Source organism: Hemitrygon akajei, chromosome 3, assembly GCF_048418815.1.
Source record: "Hemitrygon akajei chromosome 3, sHemAka1.3, whole genome shotgun sequence".
Lineage (NCBI taxonomy): Eukaryota > Metazoa > Chordata > Chondrichthyes > Myliobatiformes > Dasyatidae > Hemitrygon > Hemitrygon akajei.
Window position 1 is genome coordinate 105,960,250 of NC_133126.1, and position 16,234 is coordinate 105,976,483.

At 43.2% G+C, this 16,234-nt stretch overlaps 1 protein-coding gene across 5 annotated transcripts in view; it reads left to right on the forward strand.

The window, feature by feature from the left end:
* The first annotated feature begins 203 nt into the window (after positions 1–203).
* cep63 (centrosomal protein 63) overlaps positions 204–16,234 on the forward strand; it is a 136,557-nt gene continuing 120,526 nt past the window's right edge. For 4 of the 5 annotated variants that reach the window (XM_073040554.1, XM_073040557.1, XM_073040556.1 and 1 more), the window contains exons 1-2: positions 204–262; positions 9,031–9,098. In XM_073040554.1, coding sequence (XP_072896655.1) covers positions 9,055–9,098 — 44 coding nt within the window. In that variant the 5' untranslated portion in view covers positions 204–262; positions 9,031–9,054. Of the gene's footprint in view, positions 263–713; positions 786–9,030; positions 9,099–16,234 lie in introns of those variants that run through there. The other variant, XM_073040555.1, reaches the window with a different exon arrangement.

Consider the following 16,234-nt stretch of genomic DNA (forward strand, 5'->3'; position numbering starts at 1 on the left):
CCTGCGCGTGTGCAGGAGGAGGAGATTCGCCGAAATCTCTGTTTCAATGTGGATAGAGATATTTCCAAAAACACATAGTGTGGACACCTCTCGTTTTTACGCGAAACCGGCGTTTTCAGAATTATCCGGTCTAGTGTGGACGTAGCCTGAGACGCAGGCAGAGGAATATACGGACTACATGTCCCGAAAGGCAGTGCGAGGAAGGAAAGCGCAGGCGTAGTAGGGTCCCAGGCTTCGGTTGGCGGGAGAGGAGCAGAGTTAGGTACGGCGGGTAGGGGCAGTTTGTCAGTCAGAGTCACTAGTGTGCTAATGGAGGAGATGTAGAGGGAGGGGGAGGAGTGTAGGGAAGATGAGAAGGGGGTTGGAGCGAGTGAGAGAGGTTGTAGTGGGGTTGGGGGAGGGTGAGAGGGGAGTAGTGTGGTTGGGGAGGGTGAGTGAGGGGTGGTGGGGAAGGGTGAGAAAAGGGGAGAGATGTTAGGGGGAGGGGAGGGAGGGAGAGAATGTGGGTGGAGAAGGGGAGGCAAGAAGGGGGAGGGTTTGATACTGGGGATGGGGGTAGGTGGGTGATGTGGGGAGAGAGAGGGGTAGGTGGGTGATGTGGGGGGAGGGTGAAAGAGGGAGATGCGGGGCAGAGGGGGGAGTTAACTTACATAGGGAGTAATTGCCTAACTCCCTATGTAAGTCAGTTTCTGGTGTTCTGTCCCTAATCCTCATCTGCAGATGCTCATATTTAATTTATAAAATAATGTAATTTTCTCATGACTTTTTGCATTAAATGTGAAAGGGTGAGTGATGTCATCAAAAAGGAAACAAAGCTGATTGTGACTTTTTACCTGAAACTAACTTTAAATTCAAACAATTTACCTCAAATGATTTTGTTCCTGATTTTAGTGTCCTTTCTTTGTTTTCTTTCTTTTTACTTGTTTTTTGTCTGCTTTCTATGTGTAACATTGGTTTATTTACTGTTTCATACCCTGTCTCAGCACATGTACCAGGGGGTCACAGAAACTTCTATTGATTATGACTGAGGTAACGTATGTGTATGTTAATGTTGTGTTTACCAGAGATTGTATCATTAATTAACCAAGCTAGGTTTTTAAAAACTGCAGGTGGGCCTTCAGTCCACTAGACAAATGTAAGACACAATATAAACTTTGCGTTTATATTGTAACTCATTTTAAATTATAAGAGAACCATTAAGCAATAGAATGATTACTTGTCCATAATAGAGAAATGAAAATTTAGGAAAGAATCCCATGCCCGGGGGTAAAATGATGGGTTGCATTTAGTAACATAAAGATTATAAGAAGTTGAGAGCTGAGCAAAGTTTGATTTCATTGGTAGGGCTGAACCTGGACAGGAAATCCATACAAACTATTTTGAAAATGGTAACACTAGGAGTCAGGAAAGAGTGAAACTGGTATTTGAATTGATTTGACTTTATTTCTTGTATCCTTCACATACATGAGGAGTAAAAATCTTTACGTTATGTCTCCATCTGAATGTGCAATGTGCAATCATAGTAATTTATAATAAATAGAACTGTCAATGTAATATAGAGAACACTCAAATCAGTCTGATGTCCTGGTGGAAGAAACTGTCCCAGTGCCTGTAGATCCTGGCTTTTATGCTGCGGTACCGCTTCCCAGATGGTAGCAGCTGGAATACATTGTGGTTAGGGTGACTCAGGTACCCAAGGATCATATCCTGGATTAAGGGAAGTTCACAACTACAAATATGCTGGGCTGTCCACACCACTCTGTAGAGTCCTGTGATAAAGGGAGGTACAGTTCCCATACCAGACGGCGATGTAGCCAGTCAGGATGCACTCAGTTGTGCTCCTGTAGAAAGTTCTTAGGATTTGGGGCCCATACCAAACTTCCTCAATCATCTCAGGTGAAGGAGGCGCTGCTGTGCCTTTGTGTGTACAGACCACGTGAGGTCCTCGGTGATGTGGATGCCGAGGAACTTAAAGCTGTTTACCCTCTCAGCCCCAGATCCATTGATTTCATAGAGGTTAGCCCATCTCCATTCCTCCAGTAATCCACATCCAGCTCTTTTGTTTTTGTGATATTGAGGGAGAGATTGTTTAGAGCAGAGCTGGTAGTTTGATGCTGGTTAACAGATTACTGGTGTGAACAAGATTGGACTGGACCTGAAGAGGAGATGGAATGAGTAAGGACCAAAGAAAGAGGGTTGGGGATCCAATATTTAGAAAGTGATATACACAAAATGTAAGAGGAACTCAGTAGGCCAGACAGCATCTGTGGAAAAGAGTAAACAGTCAACGTTTTGGGCCGAGACCCTTCATCAGGACAGTTACAATTTTTGGCTAGATTTAGGAAAACTGGGAGGGATCTGCAGCTGCTTTTATGCAAATTCTCTGAATTCTGACCCTTGAAAACATTGTTTAAAGATACTATTTTTTTCATGTATGTTGATGATCTTCTGATCTCCCCTGCAGCTTAGACCATAAGACATAGCAGAATTAGGCCATTCAGCCGATCGGGGTCTGCTCCATCATGGCTGATCCCGGGTCCCACTCAACCCCATACACCTGCTTTCTCGCCCTATCTGAGATGGAAACAATTAACTTCCTCCTTAAATATACCCACGGACTTCCCTCTGCTGCAATCTGAGGCAGAGCATTCCACCGATTCCCTACTCTCCGGCTAAAAAAAAACTCCTCCTTATATCTGTTATAAAGATTTGCCCCTCAATATTGAGGTAGTGTTCTCTAGTTCTGGATACCCCCACTGTAGGAAACATCCTCTCCACATCCATCCTATCTAGTCCTTTAACATTCGGTAGGCTTCCTAGATCCCCCCCCCCCCTTCTTCCAAATTCCAGTAAGTACAGGTCTAGAGCTGCCAAACACTCCTCATGTTAACCCCTTCATTCTTAGAATCATCCTTATGAATCTCCTTTGGACTCTTCAATGACTTAACTCTCAATCACTGATTTGTCACATTGTGTGCTTTTATGTGAAGTTATGGTTTGTGGGATCATTGGTTAGCAAGGTGAGAGCATTGTGTGGAAAAGAGAGAAGTGTAGGGAAAAAAAGACCCTTTTTTTGGGTTGGCAGCCTGGTGTCAGTGACTTGTCTCTGGTATTAACCCTGGGGCCTCAGCTATTTAAAAACTGAATATCTTGGCTGAAGAGCTCATGTGTATACAATATATCTGACTTCTGGCTCAGTATAACTTGACAACCAATCCACGGGTAAGGTGCAAATAATTGAACAGATGCTTAGATGGTTGCTTTGTTTTCCAGAGCATATTTTGAAATTTAATGTAAAGTAGAGGAGAACTGAAGGTGAAATGTTGGGAAAATCTAGAATAGCGAATGAACCTTAAAGTATGAACTATTAAGATGTTGATTTGTTAAAGAATGTTCTGCAGGAATGAATGTGGACCCATTGGTCAGACGTACCCAAAGTTAGTCGGACATTGTAGGATATGTTTTGAAGCCGATTGTAGTCTTATCAGTTTTTGGAGAAATGGGTGTTGTTTTCAAGCTAGCCTGGTTGTAATTTAACAACCAACTCATTAAAAATGAAACAACTGCACTTCAGAAGGTTTGCTGGTCAATTTTTATTACCTTTATACTGCCTTTGAGGAAGTGTAGAGTAATGGCCTTTGGCAGGCCATGATCAAACCATATTAAATATCTAATATATTAGTCACATTTTGTAATGTTCTGCCTTTAGCTTTTGTTGTCATAGTGATTCAAGTTTATTGTTATGGCATTAAAAACCCAGGATATAAGTGCCACGAAATTAGCTTTTTGCAGCAGCACGATACATTACAAGCAAGTTACAAAAGCTTATGCTTACATAAATTATCTAGCTTATTATGAAAAGAATAATGAAAACAAATATCACAACAGTCGTGCAAGTTGAAGAAAATGTGGTCTGAAGTAGAATTAAGGTTTCCAGATCAGCTTAAGAACTTGATGGCTGTTGTTGATCCTTGAAGTGTGGGTCTCCAGACTCCTGTATCTACTGCCTCATGGCAGCTATGGGGACCTGAGTTACAATAGGAGGATATGGAGAAAAGAATTTTTTCCCCTCTGGACTGTCAGCTGATAGAGATATACAAGATCATAAAAGGGCATAGACAGGATGAAAGCGCATAGTTTTGTACTTAGGATGGAGGTACTAAAAATAGAGGACATTGGTTTAAGATCAGCTACCAGAGATTTAAAAAGGACATTGGGACAGCAGCTCCATGTGAAGGGTGAAGTGTATTTGCAGAGAGCTGGTTGACGTGGGTACATTGGCCACATTTACAAACTGTGTAAATACATAGGAGGCTTTAGGAAACTATGGGCAGATAGGATGAGCTGACTGGGCAACACAGGTGGCATGGGTGAGTTGGGCTGAAGGACCTGTTCCCAATCTAATGAAAGGAAGTCATGCCTAGTTATTTGGTCTTTGATAATGGATGTTGCCTTCCTGAGGCATTGCCTCTTATAGATGTCCTTGCTGGTAGGGAGAGTTGTAGCCATGATGGCAATACCTGAATCTGCAAATAGAACATAGAAATCTATTTCATATTACAGGACCTTTGGTCCACAAAGTTGTGCTGACCATGTACCCTATTCTAGAAACTGCCTAGAATTTCCCTACCGCATAGCCTTCTATATTTTTCTAAACATGTACCTTAGAGTCTCTTAGAAGACCCTATTGTATTTGCCTCTACTACTGTTGCTGGCAGTACATTCCACGCATCCACCACACTGTGTGAAGAACTTACCTCTGACATTCCCTTGCACCTATTCTAAGCACCTTAAAACTATGCTCTATTGTGTTAGCCATTTCAGCCCTGGGAAAAAGCCTCCACACGATCAATGCCTCTCAATCTTATACACCTCTATCAGGTCACCTCTCATCCTCCATCGCTCCAAGGAGAGAAGGCCAAATTCACTAGACCTATTCTCATAAAGTACACCCTCCAGTCCAGGTAACATCCTTGTAAGTCTCTTCTGCACTCTCTCTATAGTATCCACATCCTTCCTGTAGTGAGGTGACCAGAACTGAACACAGTACCCAAGTGGGTTCTCATGGTTCTTGAACTCAGTCCCATGGTTGATGAAGGCCAACACACTATATGCCTTCTTAACAACACTGTCAACCTGCACAGTAGCTCTGAGTGTCCTATGGACAAATACCTCAAGATCTCACTGATCCTCCACGCTGCTAAGAGTCTTATCATTATTATATCGTCTTCAAATTTGAACTTCCAAAATGAACCACTTCACACTTATCTGTGTTTGAACTCCATCTGCCACTTCTCAGCCCAGTTCTGCATCCTATCGATGTCCCGTTATAACTTCTGACAAGGTTCCAGAGTATCCATAACACCCCAAACTTTCATGCAATCAAACATTCTAACCCACACTTCGACTTCCTCATCAGGCCATTGATAAAAATCACAAAAAGGATGAGTCCCAGAATAGATCCCTGTGGAACCCCATTGATCACTGTCCTCTGAGCAGAATACAAACCATCTACAACCACCCTTTGTCTGTGGGCAAGCCATTTCTGGATCCACAAAGCAAGGTCTCCTTGGATCCCATGCCTTCTTACTGTCTGAATGAGCCTTGCATGGGGAACCTTATAAAATGCCTTGCTGCAATCCAAATACACTACATTCACCGTTCTACCTTCATTAATGTGTTTTGTTACATCAAGGAATTCTATCAGGCTCGTAAGGTGAGACCTGCCCTTGACAAAACAATGCTGACTATCCCTAATCAGATTATGTGTCTCCAAATGCTCAAATCCTGCCTCTCAGGATCTACTCCAACAGCTTGCCCACCACTGAAGTAAGACTCATTGGTCTATAATTTCCTGGGTTATCTGTACTCCCTTTCTTGAACAAGGAAACAATGATTGTAGCCTTCCAATCCTCTGGTACTTCTCCTGTCCCTATTGATGCAGAGATCATTGCCAGAGGCTCAGCAGTCTCCTCCCTCTCTTACCACAGTAGCTTGGGTATAGTTGGTCCGGTCCCAGTGACTTATCTAACTTAATACCTTTCAAAAGCTTCAGCACATCCTCTTTCTTAATGTCCATTCACTTAAACATTTCAGTCTGCTGTAAGTCATCCCCACAATTGCCGAGGTCCTTTTCACAGGTGAATTCTGAAGCAAGGTATTCATTAAGTACCTCCGCTACCTTTCTCAGCTCCATGCACGTGCTCCTGCTATTGCTCCTGATTGGTCCTATTTTCACACACTCATCATCTTGCTCTTCACATACTTGTTTTCCTTAATCCTGCTTGCCAAGACCTTCTCATGGCCACTTCTAGCTCTTCTAATTTCATTTTTGAGCTCCTTCCTGGCACCCTTTTAAGGTGAGCTTTTCTTCTTAACTAGATTTTCTACATCCTTTATACACCATGGTTCTTTTGTCCCACCATCTCCTTTCCCTGCCTCAATGGAACATACCTATGCAGAATGCCATGCAAATGTTCCCTGAACATTTACCACATTTCTGCCGTGCATTTCCCTGAGGACATCTGCTCCCAATTTATGTTCCCAAGTTCTTGCCTGATCATATTTCCCCCTACTCCAATTAAATGTTTTCCCAAATTGTCTGCTCCTATCCCTCTCCAGTGCTGTGGTAAAGGGGATGAAATTGTCATCACTATCTCTGAAATGCTCTCCTACTGAGAGATCTGACACCTGACTAGGTTCATTTCCCAATACCAGATCAAGTACAGCCTCTCCTTTAGTTGGCTTATCTACATATTGCATCAGGAAACCTTCCTGAACACACTTAACAAACTTCATCCCATCCAAACTCATTGCTTTAGGGAGATGCCAGTTAATATTAGGAAAGTTAAAATCACCCATCACAACAACCCTTTTATTATTGCACCATTCCAGAATCTGCCTCCCTATCTGCTCTCTGTTACTATTAGGGGATCTATTAAAAATACCCAGTCGAGTTATTGTCCATATCCTGTTTCTGACTTTCACCCACAATGAATCAGTAGACAAGTCCTCCATGGCTTCCTCCTTTTCTGCAGCCGTGAAGCTATCCCCGATTAGCAATGCCGCACCCCCACCTTTTTGGCCTCCCTCCCTGTCCCTTTTGAAGCATCTAAAGCCTGGCACACTCACTAGCTATTCCTGCCTCTGAGACATCCAAGTCTGTAATAGCCACATGTCATAGTTCCATGTATTGATCCATGCTGTGTTCATCAGCCTTGTTTATGATACTCCTTGCATTAAAATAGACACATCTCAAACCATCTGGCTGAGTGCATCTTTGCTCTATCATCTGCTTATCTTTTCTCACGAACTCTCTACAAGCTGTCTCTACTTGTGCGCCAAACCATTGCCTCTTGCATTCCTGTGCATTGGAATTTCTACACCAAGCTTTGACGCAACCAGTCAGAATGCTTTCAACTGTACATCTGTAGACGTTTGTAGAAAAAAACAGACGTGTTGTGGTGTCTTCATGGATTGAGCCCAGGATTTTGACACCTACGAGCGAAACTGCTTCAAATGTTCATTCGAATACTGAAATGCTGAGAGTACCAGTCTCAATATTTGTGAAAATGAAAAACGTTTGAACAATAGTGAACAAAATTCTTCCTCAAATCCCCTTTGAATTACATATTCCAAACGTAAAAGCTAAACAGGTTGTAAACGTTTCTCAGTGACTGCTCTATCTATGCCCCTCATGATTCTGCCTACTCCACTACCTCAGTTTCCACTATCAGGTCGCCCTCAGCCTTCTCCACAACAAGCAAAACAAACCCTTCTTGCTCCTCCAAGTTTAAAAAGCTCCAACACTGGCAAAAACCTGTGTACCTTTGTCAGTGCAAGCATATCCTTCTAGTAGTGTGATGATTGCACAGCTTACTCTGGTTGTTGCTCAGCTAATGTTTTATGTTGGTTTACATCAGTGATCTTGTATGCTTTTTTAACCACATAATGTACCCATTCTGCTACTTTCATGTATCATTGGACATGAGCACAAGTTCCTCTTGTGCTTGGTATTCTCTAGGAAATACCGAGAATGCCATTCTTGCCATTCTTTGTGTATGTCCTTAGTTCTCTCAAAGTACATCATTTCACTTTTTTTTTTTTTACAGATTTAATCTATTAAAATTTAAATTTCTGCTATTTAAATTTAATCTGCTATTGTTCATTAAGACAGCTGTCATTGCAACCAACAATGCTGCCAACTTTTGTATCATTTATGAACATTTATATCCAAATTGTCAATACAGGTTTCCAGTTCTTGCAGTACATGTACACCACTAGTTAAAACAGCACTCGACCATCATCTTCAAACTCTTATGACTAAAATAATTTCAGATCCAGTTTTGTTAAGTTGCCTTGATCAGTTTCCCTTGTGGAATTTTGTCAAAAGCTTTGCTGAAGAACACAGGGGTCAGCAACCTTTTTGCCTCTGTGGGCCGGATTGTGTATTAATGAGCGGACGGTGGGCCAGATAAATGCCATAAAAACTTGAATTATGGGAATTATCCATTTAAGTAAATCTAGTTATGTTTTGACTCAAATTAATGAATGACATATGCTAGAAAATTATTTGTGCTCAAGGTTGCCTACCCCTAGTATAGACTGTAGCAGCAGTCTGCTGAAACAAAGCAAAGATGTTCAGGCTAGTAATTTTGAAATTGTATGATAAAATTTGGCCAGTAGTGCTTGCTGTCTCTTTCATAGAGCATCTGCCTGGCCTGTTGAGTTTCTTTAGCATTTTGAGTATGTTGCTCGAGCATCAAATTGATTCTACTTTCTACTGTTCACTGTGCATATTTCTTTAAATTTAAATTTTAGCTTTAAGTAGGAGATTAAAATTAATTAAAGTAAGGAAGTAGAGTCCTGGAGGTGAAGAAACTAGCTTCAGTTTGAGAAAGAACAGATGGGTAAATCAGAATATGGGAGATGTGACAAATGTATGACTGCAGGTGCAAAGAACTGAGGTTGTATGAAATACATTTAATATAAAAATAAATATTGTTACGTTTTTCTCTTCTTTGCCTCAAGTTGACTCTATGAAGCTGAGAGGAAATGGAGGCTTTACTAGAAGCAGTGCAAAACCTTGGCCAAGAAGGGTAAGTAGAATATTTTAATGTTATAGATGTGTCTTTTTTTATCCAATATTTGGGATTTTAATTCTTTCTTTGAAAATATAGTAGACATTTTCTAAACTGTGTACAATTATGGAGATGAATGAAAGTGGTGCCGGGGAGATATCACAGAAACAGCTGTGATGAGAGAGTGAGTAGGCATGGGAAGAGCAGCTTCTCTGACTCAGTGAGTGAGGCAGCACAGTGTACCCAGCTCTGCTTGGCTTTACTCAGCCCTTTGTTTTGGTTCGAGTGGGGAGGGAGAGTGAAGGCACAGGGAAATGTCCCATTCCTCCTCAACAATGATGCCTATAGCATAAGGCAGACCCGTCCCATCCATCCTATCAGTTCTTCAGATGCTCATTCAAATGGACAATGTATACGTAAGTCAGGTGTTTTAAACCCGGGGAAGGACTGTACCTATAAACTTTGATATTTTTGCAATGGGTTTTTCTTTAAGCAGATAATTTACAGAGCTCCTTTGGTACAGGTAGGAAAGGAGGCGGAATTGCTTTCTTGATAAAAGAGGATACAACAACAGACTATACCTGGAAAGATAATCCAGTGAGGCAAATACGGGTAAAACTTAAAAAACAAGTAGTAGATGGTGTTGTGATGGAAAATAACTGGTTCTTTGAGTCTCAACAGTAGAGGCCTGGACACACACAGTTTTAACAATAAGGAATTTATTTACAAGGGGAAGTTGGGTCAACACAAGCAACTACAATACACAGGAAGCAGTGTGGGGACAGGTACGGTTACACAAACAAAGAACAAGGGAAAAGCACTACAACAGCTGTCTACCTTGACCTTGGATAGCTGCGGCTCCCTTACCAGGACAAACAATAGACCTTCCCAAACATAAATCAATGCACTTACCTTCAATGAGGTGGTCTGTAAGAGAGAGTGAGCCAGGGCCAAGTCTCACTTTTTATAGCATGGGGCTGGGCCAGATAATCCAATTAAGGTGACCAATAATTTAGGTGTGCATTGATTAGTTGGGAGGGACCAAATGTTGATTGGCATGTGGTGTGTCCTCCAACCAACCAGGTGGCAGTGCATCTGTCACGTGGCCGGTATCTCTGGATACAGATGGTCACTGATAGCATTGTATTGTAGCCCCCTACCAATAGTCAGTGAGAATTGGAGGAGCAGATATGTAGAGGGATTGTAGCAAGTTGTTTGTATAGTAGGGTAATGTTGGTAGAGATTTAAATTTCCTTAAAAGTGGCTGGACCAACCACAGTGTAAACAACTTGGACAGAATGAAATTTGTGAAGTGGGCCCAAGAAAGATTCTTTTCTCAATATACAAGTGTAACTTACTAGTGAAGGTGCAATACTGCACCTCAAAGGAAATGAGGTAGGGCAGAAGTGTCAGTGAGCACTCTGAGTCTAGTAACCATAAGTATTTTAGTTTTAAAATACAGAGAAAGGTACAACTGGTTCACAGGTTAAGGTCCTGAAATGGGCAAAGCAAACTTTGGAGCCATTAGGTGGGATCTTGCGGTATTTAATTGGGTGAGATTGTTTGCACGGAAAGGAGTGTATGCCAAATAAGAGGCCTTTAAAACTGTGGTGTTAAGAGTTCCTGTCAGGGTGAAGGGCAAGGCTGCAGGTTTTGGGAACCCTTGCTGGTTTGAGATATTGAAACTCTGGTTAAGAAAAAGGAGGCATACACTGCACATAAGCATTTGGGAACTACTGAATCTTAATCAGTGCAAGAGGTGTGAGAGTGCATAAGTTAGAGAAAAAAAGAGGAAATGTGAAGAATCTAGTAGGCAAGATCTATGCAAAATCCCAAGAATTGGCAGGGAACTGATATTGCAGGCTTTACTGCAAGTAAGCAAGCATTCGGCACGGACCAGAAGGGCCGAGATGGCCTGTTTCCGTGCTGTGATTATTTTATGGTTATATGGTTAAAGTGCATTAAGGTGGATAAATTGCCAGGGTCTGGATTGGTGCATTTTCAGATCTTGTGGGAAGCAAGAGGAGAAATCGCGAAGGTCCAAGCAGAGATTTTGGATTTGCCTCTCTAGAGGTGAGATTCTGGAGGACTGGAGAGTGACTAATGTTTAAAAGGGGTAGTTAAAAAAAAAACCCAGGAAGCTACAGGCCAGTGAAAGTGACATAGATGGAGAATAAATTCCTGGAGGGGCATGATTTACCAACATTTGGCACTGTCAGCGCTGCGCCAGATTTGACATATTTGGAGTTCTTGGAGGAATTAATCAAGAGGGTAGGTAAGGGCAGGCCAGTGAGACGTTGCCCATATGGACTTTAACAAGGCCTTCGAGAAAATCCCACATGACAGGCTGGTCTGGAAAGTTAAATCACACGGGAAGCAGAGCAGAAAGAAATGGTCAAGGGTTGTTTCTCAGACTGTGTGCAGGGATCAGTTATTGTTTGTAACCTTATTTGGATGTAAGTGTATAAGGTGTCATTAGTAAGTTTGTAGATGATACTAAACCTACTGTGTTGTGTAGAAGGTTATGACAAATTACAGGGGAATCTTTATCAAGTAGGTATGTGAACTGATGATTGATGAATGGCTTTCAATCAAGATAAATGTGAGGTAATGCACTCTGAGAGATCTGGCCAGATATGACTTGTATAGTGAAAGCTAGGGCCCTGTGGAATACTATTTATTGGAGAGATCAAGGAGTGGAACTGACAAATGAAAGAATCTGCAGATGTTGGAAATCCAAGCAACACACACAAAATGTTGGAGGAACTCAGCAGGCCAGGCAGCATCTATGAAAAAAAAGTACAGTTGATGTTTCAGGCCAAGACCCTTCTGGACTGGAGGAAAAAAAAGTGAATAGATCTAAAAGGTGGGGAAGGCGAGAGAGATACACAAGGGGATCGGTGAAGCAGGGAGGGGGATAGATGAAGTAAAAAGCTGGGATATTGATTGATGAAAGAGATACAGGGCTGGAGAAGGGGGAGTCTGACGGGAGAGAATAAGAGGCTAGGAGAAAAGGGAGGAGGAAAACCAGAGGGAGGTGATATGTAGGCAGGGAGATAAGTTGAGGGAGGGAAAAGGGGTTGGGGAATGGTGGGGGGGGGGTCATTACCAGAAGTTTGAGATATCGATGTTCATGCCATCAGGTTGGAGGCTACCCAGGTGGAATATAAGGTGTTGCTCTTCCAACCTGAGTGTGGCATCATCACGACTGTAGAGGAGGTCATGGACTGACATACTGGAATAGGAAGTAGAATTAAAATGGGCAGACGCTGGGAGATCCGGTTTCTTTTAGCAGAGTAGGTGCTCGGCGAAATGGTCTCCCGATCTTCATTGGGTCTCACCGATATACAGGAGGCCATACTGGGAGCACCAGACACAGTATATGACCCCAACAGACTCACAGGTGAAGTGTCGCTTCACCTGGAAGGACTGTTTGGGGTCCTGAATGGTAGTGAAGGAGGAGGTTTAGGGGCAGGTGTAGCACTTCTGCTTGCAAGGATAAGTGCCAGAAGGGAAATCAGAAGGGAAGGACAAGGGAATCGTATAGGGAGCAACACCTGTGGAAAGCAGAAAGTTGGGGGGGGGGGGGGGGGGAGGAAAAAATGTGCTTGGTGGTGCGATCCCGTTGGTGATGGCAGAAATTCCAGAGAATTATGTGCTGGGTGTGGAGGCTTGTGGGGTGGTAGGTGAGGATATGTCAATCCATGTCCTCTACTGTTGCGATGAGTCCACACTCAGGTTGGAGGAACAACACCTTGTATTCCGTCTGTGTAGCCATCCAACCTGATGGCATGAACATTGATTTCTCGAACTTCAGGTAATGGGCACCCCCCCCCCCCAATCACCATTCCCCATCCCCTTTTACCTCTCTCACCTTATTTTTTGCCTGCCCATTGTTTCCCTCTGGTGCTTCTCCCCCATTTTCTTTCTTCCATGGCCTTCTGCTCTCTCCTATTGGACTCACCCTTCTTCAGCTCTGTATCTCTCACCAATCAACTTCCCAGTTCTTTACTTCATCTCCTTCCCCCTCCTGATTTCACCTATCACCTTGTGTTTGTCTCTCCCCTCCTCCACCTTGTAAATCTACCCCTCATCTTACTTTCTTCAGTCCTGCCAAAGGGTCTCTTCCTACCCCCCCTTGGAAATGTTGACTGTTCTTTTTTCCCATATTTGCTGCCTGGCCTGCTGAGTTCTTCCAGCATTTTGTGTGTGTTGCAAGGAGTGCAAGTGTGTAGTTCACTGAAAGTGTTGTCGTGTTGAAGGCATTTGGCACACTGGTCTTCATCTGTCAGAACATTGAATATGTGGGTTGGGAAGTTATGTTGCAGTTATATAGACATTGGTGAGGCTACATTTGGACTATTATGTACAATTTTGGTCACCTTTTAGGGAAGCTGTTATTAGAGTAGAAAGAGTGCAGAAGAGATTTAACGGGATGTTGCTTTCATTTGGTGGTTAAGTTATAAGGAGAAGTCATATAGACTAGCACTATTCCCTGCAAACTAAGAGATTGAGGGGTGACCTGATAGAGGTGTATCATGAGGGGTGTAGTTAGTCTACTGCTCTTGCAGGTACAAAACTAGGCAGGAAATCCTCAAAAATCACCTGAGCTGGAAGCTTTCCAGGGGTTTCATGAGAAATTCTGTGAAAAGCTATTACTGCTGACCCAATCTATGTGGGCCAAGTGGCTTCATTCTTTGCTTATTATACTAGTGATTGAATAAGAGAAGTAATAATCCCTGAAAAAGTGGTAAAGTTAGATCCTGAGAAAACTAAGAAGTCAAATTAAATTTATTGTATTTTAACTATATACATGTATGTGGTCTCCATCGGTCGTGGTCGATCATGGGGACTGTGCCTTAGTAGCATCGACTGTGGCTATTAAGGCCAATCCTGGAATGTCAGGCTCTGCCACAGTTGCTGCATGTGTAGGACGTCATGGAATTGTTGTCCGCTGTCCACTGTGCTCTCCGTTTAGCTCTCCGCTCCTCAAACTGACTTAGGATCACTCTTCCGCCTTGCTCCAGGTGTTGCTGAAGACTACCTCGCATTTAGTAGCGGTCATCTGCTGTATCCTCCCAGCACTCTGTGTTGATTTTTAAGGCTTCATGTCGCGCTTGCAGAGGTCCTTGAAGCGAAGCTGGGGTCTACTAACGTTTCTCTTGCCTGTTGCTAGTTCTCCGTAGAGGATGTCCTTTGGCAGTCTACCATCCTTTATATGACGGATGTGGCCCAGCCAGCGCAATCTGCGTTATCTTAAAAGCGGGAACATTCTGGGAAGTCCAGTGCGGGAGAGGACCTCAGAGTTTGGGACTTTGTCTCTCCAGGTGAAGCCGAGGATGCGGCAAAGGCTGCGCAGGTGAAAACTATTGAGTTTCCTCTCCTGCTTGGAGTAGATGGTCCAAGTCTCGCTACCGTATAGGATGGTGCTGATAATGCATGCATTGTACACAGCAGTCTTGGTCTTTGTAGCGAGTTTCAGATTTTCCCAGACTTGTGAGGAGAGTCGAGCAAGGATTGATGCTACTTTGCCGATACACCTATTGATTTCAGCATTGAGGGAGGCAGTGTCGCTAATGGTTGACCCCAAGTACGTGAACTCGTGGACCACTTCTAGATCGTAATTGTCAATGGTAATGACTGGTGTCTCCAGTATGTTCTGGGCAAGGACATTTGTTTTCTTTAGGCTGCTGGTAAGCCCGAAGTTCTTGCATGCCTTAGAGAAGCAGTCCATGAGAGTTTGTACTTGCTGTTTGGTGTGCGAGGTTATAGCAGCGTCATTGGCAAAGAGCATGTCATGTAAGATATTTTGCACCTTTGTTCTTGCTCTCAGGTGCACAGGGTTGAACAGCTGCCCTTCAGACCTGGTGAGCATGTAAATGCCTTCTGTTGACGTCCCAAGTGCGTGCTTCAATAGCAGAGAGATGAAGATGCCGAATAATGTTGGAGCCAACATGCATCCTTGTTTGACTCCACTATGAATAGCGAAGGGTTCTGATGAGCTGCCATTATGCTGAACAGTAGCCCTCATGTCATCATGGAATGACTTGATGATACTTTGGAGTTTCGGGGGACAGCCGAGCTTGAGGAGAATCTGAAAGAGCCCATCCTTGCTGATGAGATCGAATGCCTTGGTCAAGTCGATGAAAGCGACATAGAGGGGTTTCTGTTGTTCCCTGCACTTCTCCTGGAGTTGACAGAGTGAGAAAATCATGTCGACAGTTGACCTCATTGTGCGAAAACCACATTGAGACTCGGGGTAGACCTGTTTTGCCAGAGTTTGTAAACGTGCCAGGGGTACACGAGCAAAGATTTTGCCGACAATACTCAGGAGGGAGATAATCCCTGTAGTTGTTGCAGTTGCTCCTGTCACCCTTGTTCTTGTACAAAGTGATGATTTTGGAGTTGCACATATCCTGTGATACAGCTCCTTCCTTCCAGCACTGACAGAGGACCTCGTGTAAATGTTAGATGAGTGAGCTCTTGCAGTGTTTGATCAGGTCTGGAGGAATCCCATCATTGTCAGGAGCTTTCCCTGGGGCCAGACTGTCAATTGCCTTGCTGAGGTCCTCAATGGTTGGTTCGGAGTTGAGTTCATCCATGACTGGTAGACAATCGATGGCATCAATGGCTGAGCTAACAACAACATTTTCCCTCCAGTATAAAGAAACGAGACAACATTTCTCTGAACCACAGTGTAAAGCACAGTAGTACATAAACACACATAACACACAATAACTTATGAAGGTAAGGATAAAATCTATAGATGAATCAGACATAAATAAGATAAAGTGATTTCATATTAAATACTGTAGGGTACAGAACTGATTAACCAGCGACACTTCAAATACAATGTGGCAAGGAGTTTAGAAGCCTAATGGCCTGGGGGAAGAAACTGTTTCTCATCCTGACCATTCTTGTTGTTGTGCATCATAGTCTCCTGCCTGATGGTAGAAAGTCAAAGAGGATGCTGAATGGACAGATGGGATCCTTAATAATGTTAAGGGTCCTATGCTCGCAGCACTCTGATAAACATCCCCGATGGATGGTCGGGAGACCCCCGTGGTCCTCTTAGCTGTTCTCACAGTCCTCTGTAGAGACTTCTGGTCTGATGCTCAACTACTCCTGCTGAAAGATGAACTTCCTCCCCAGAT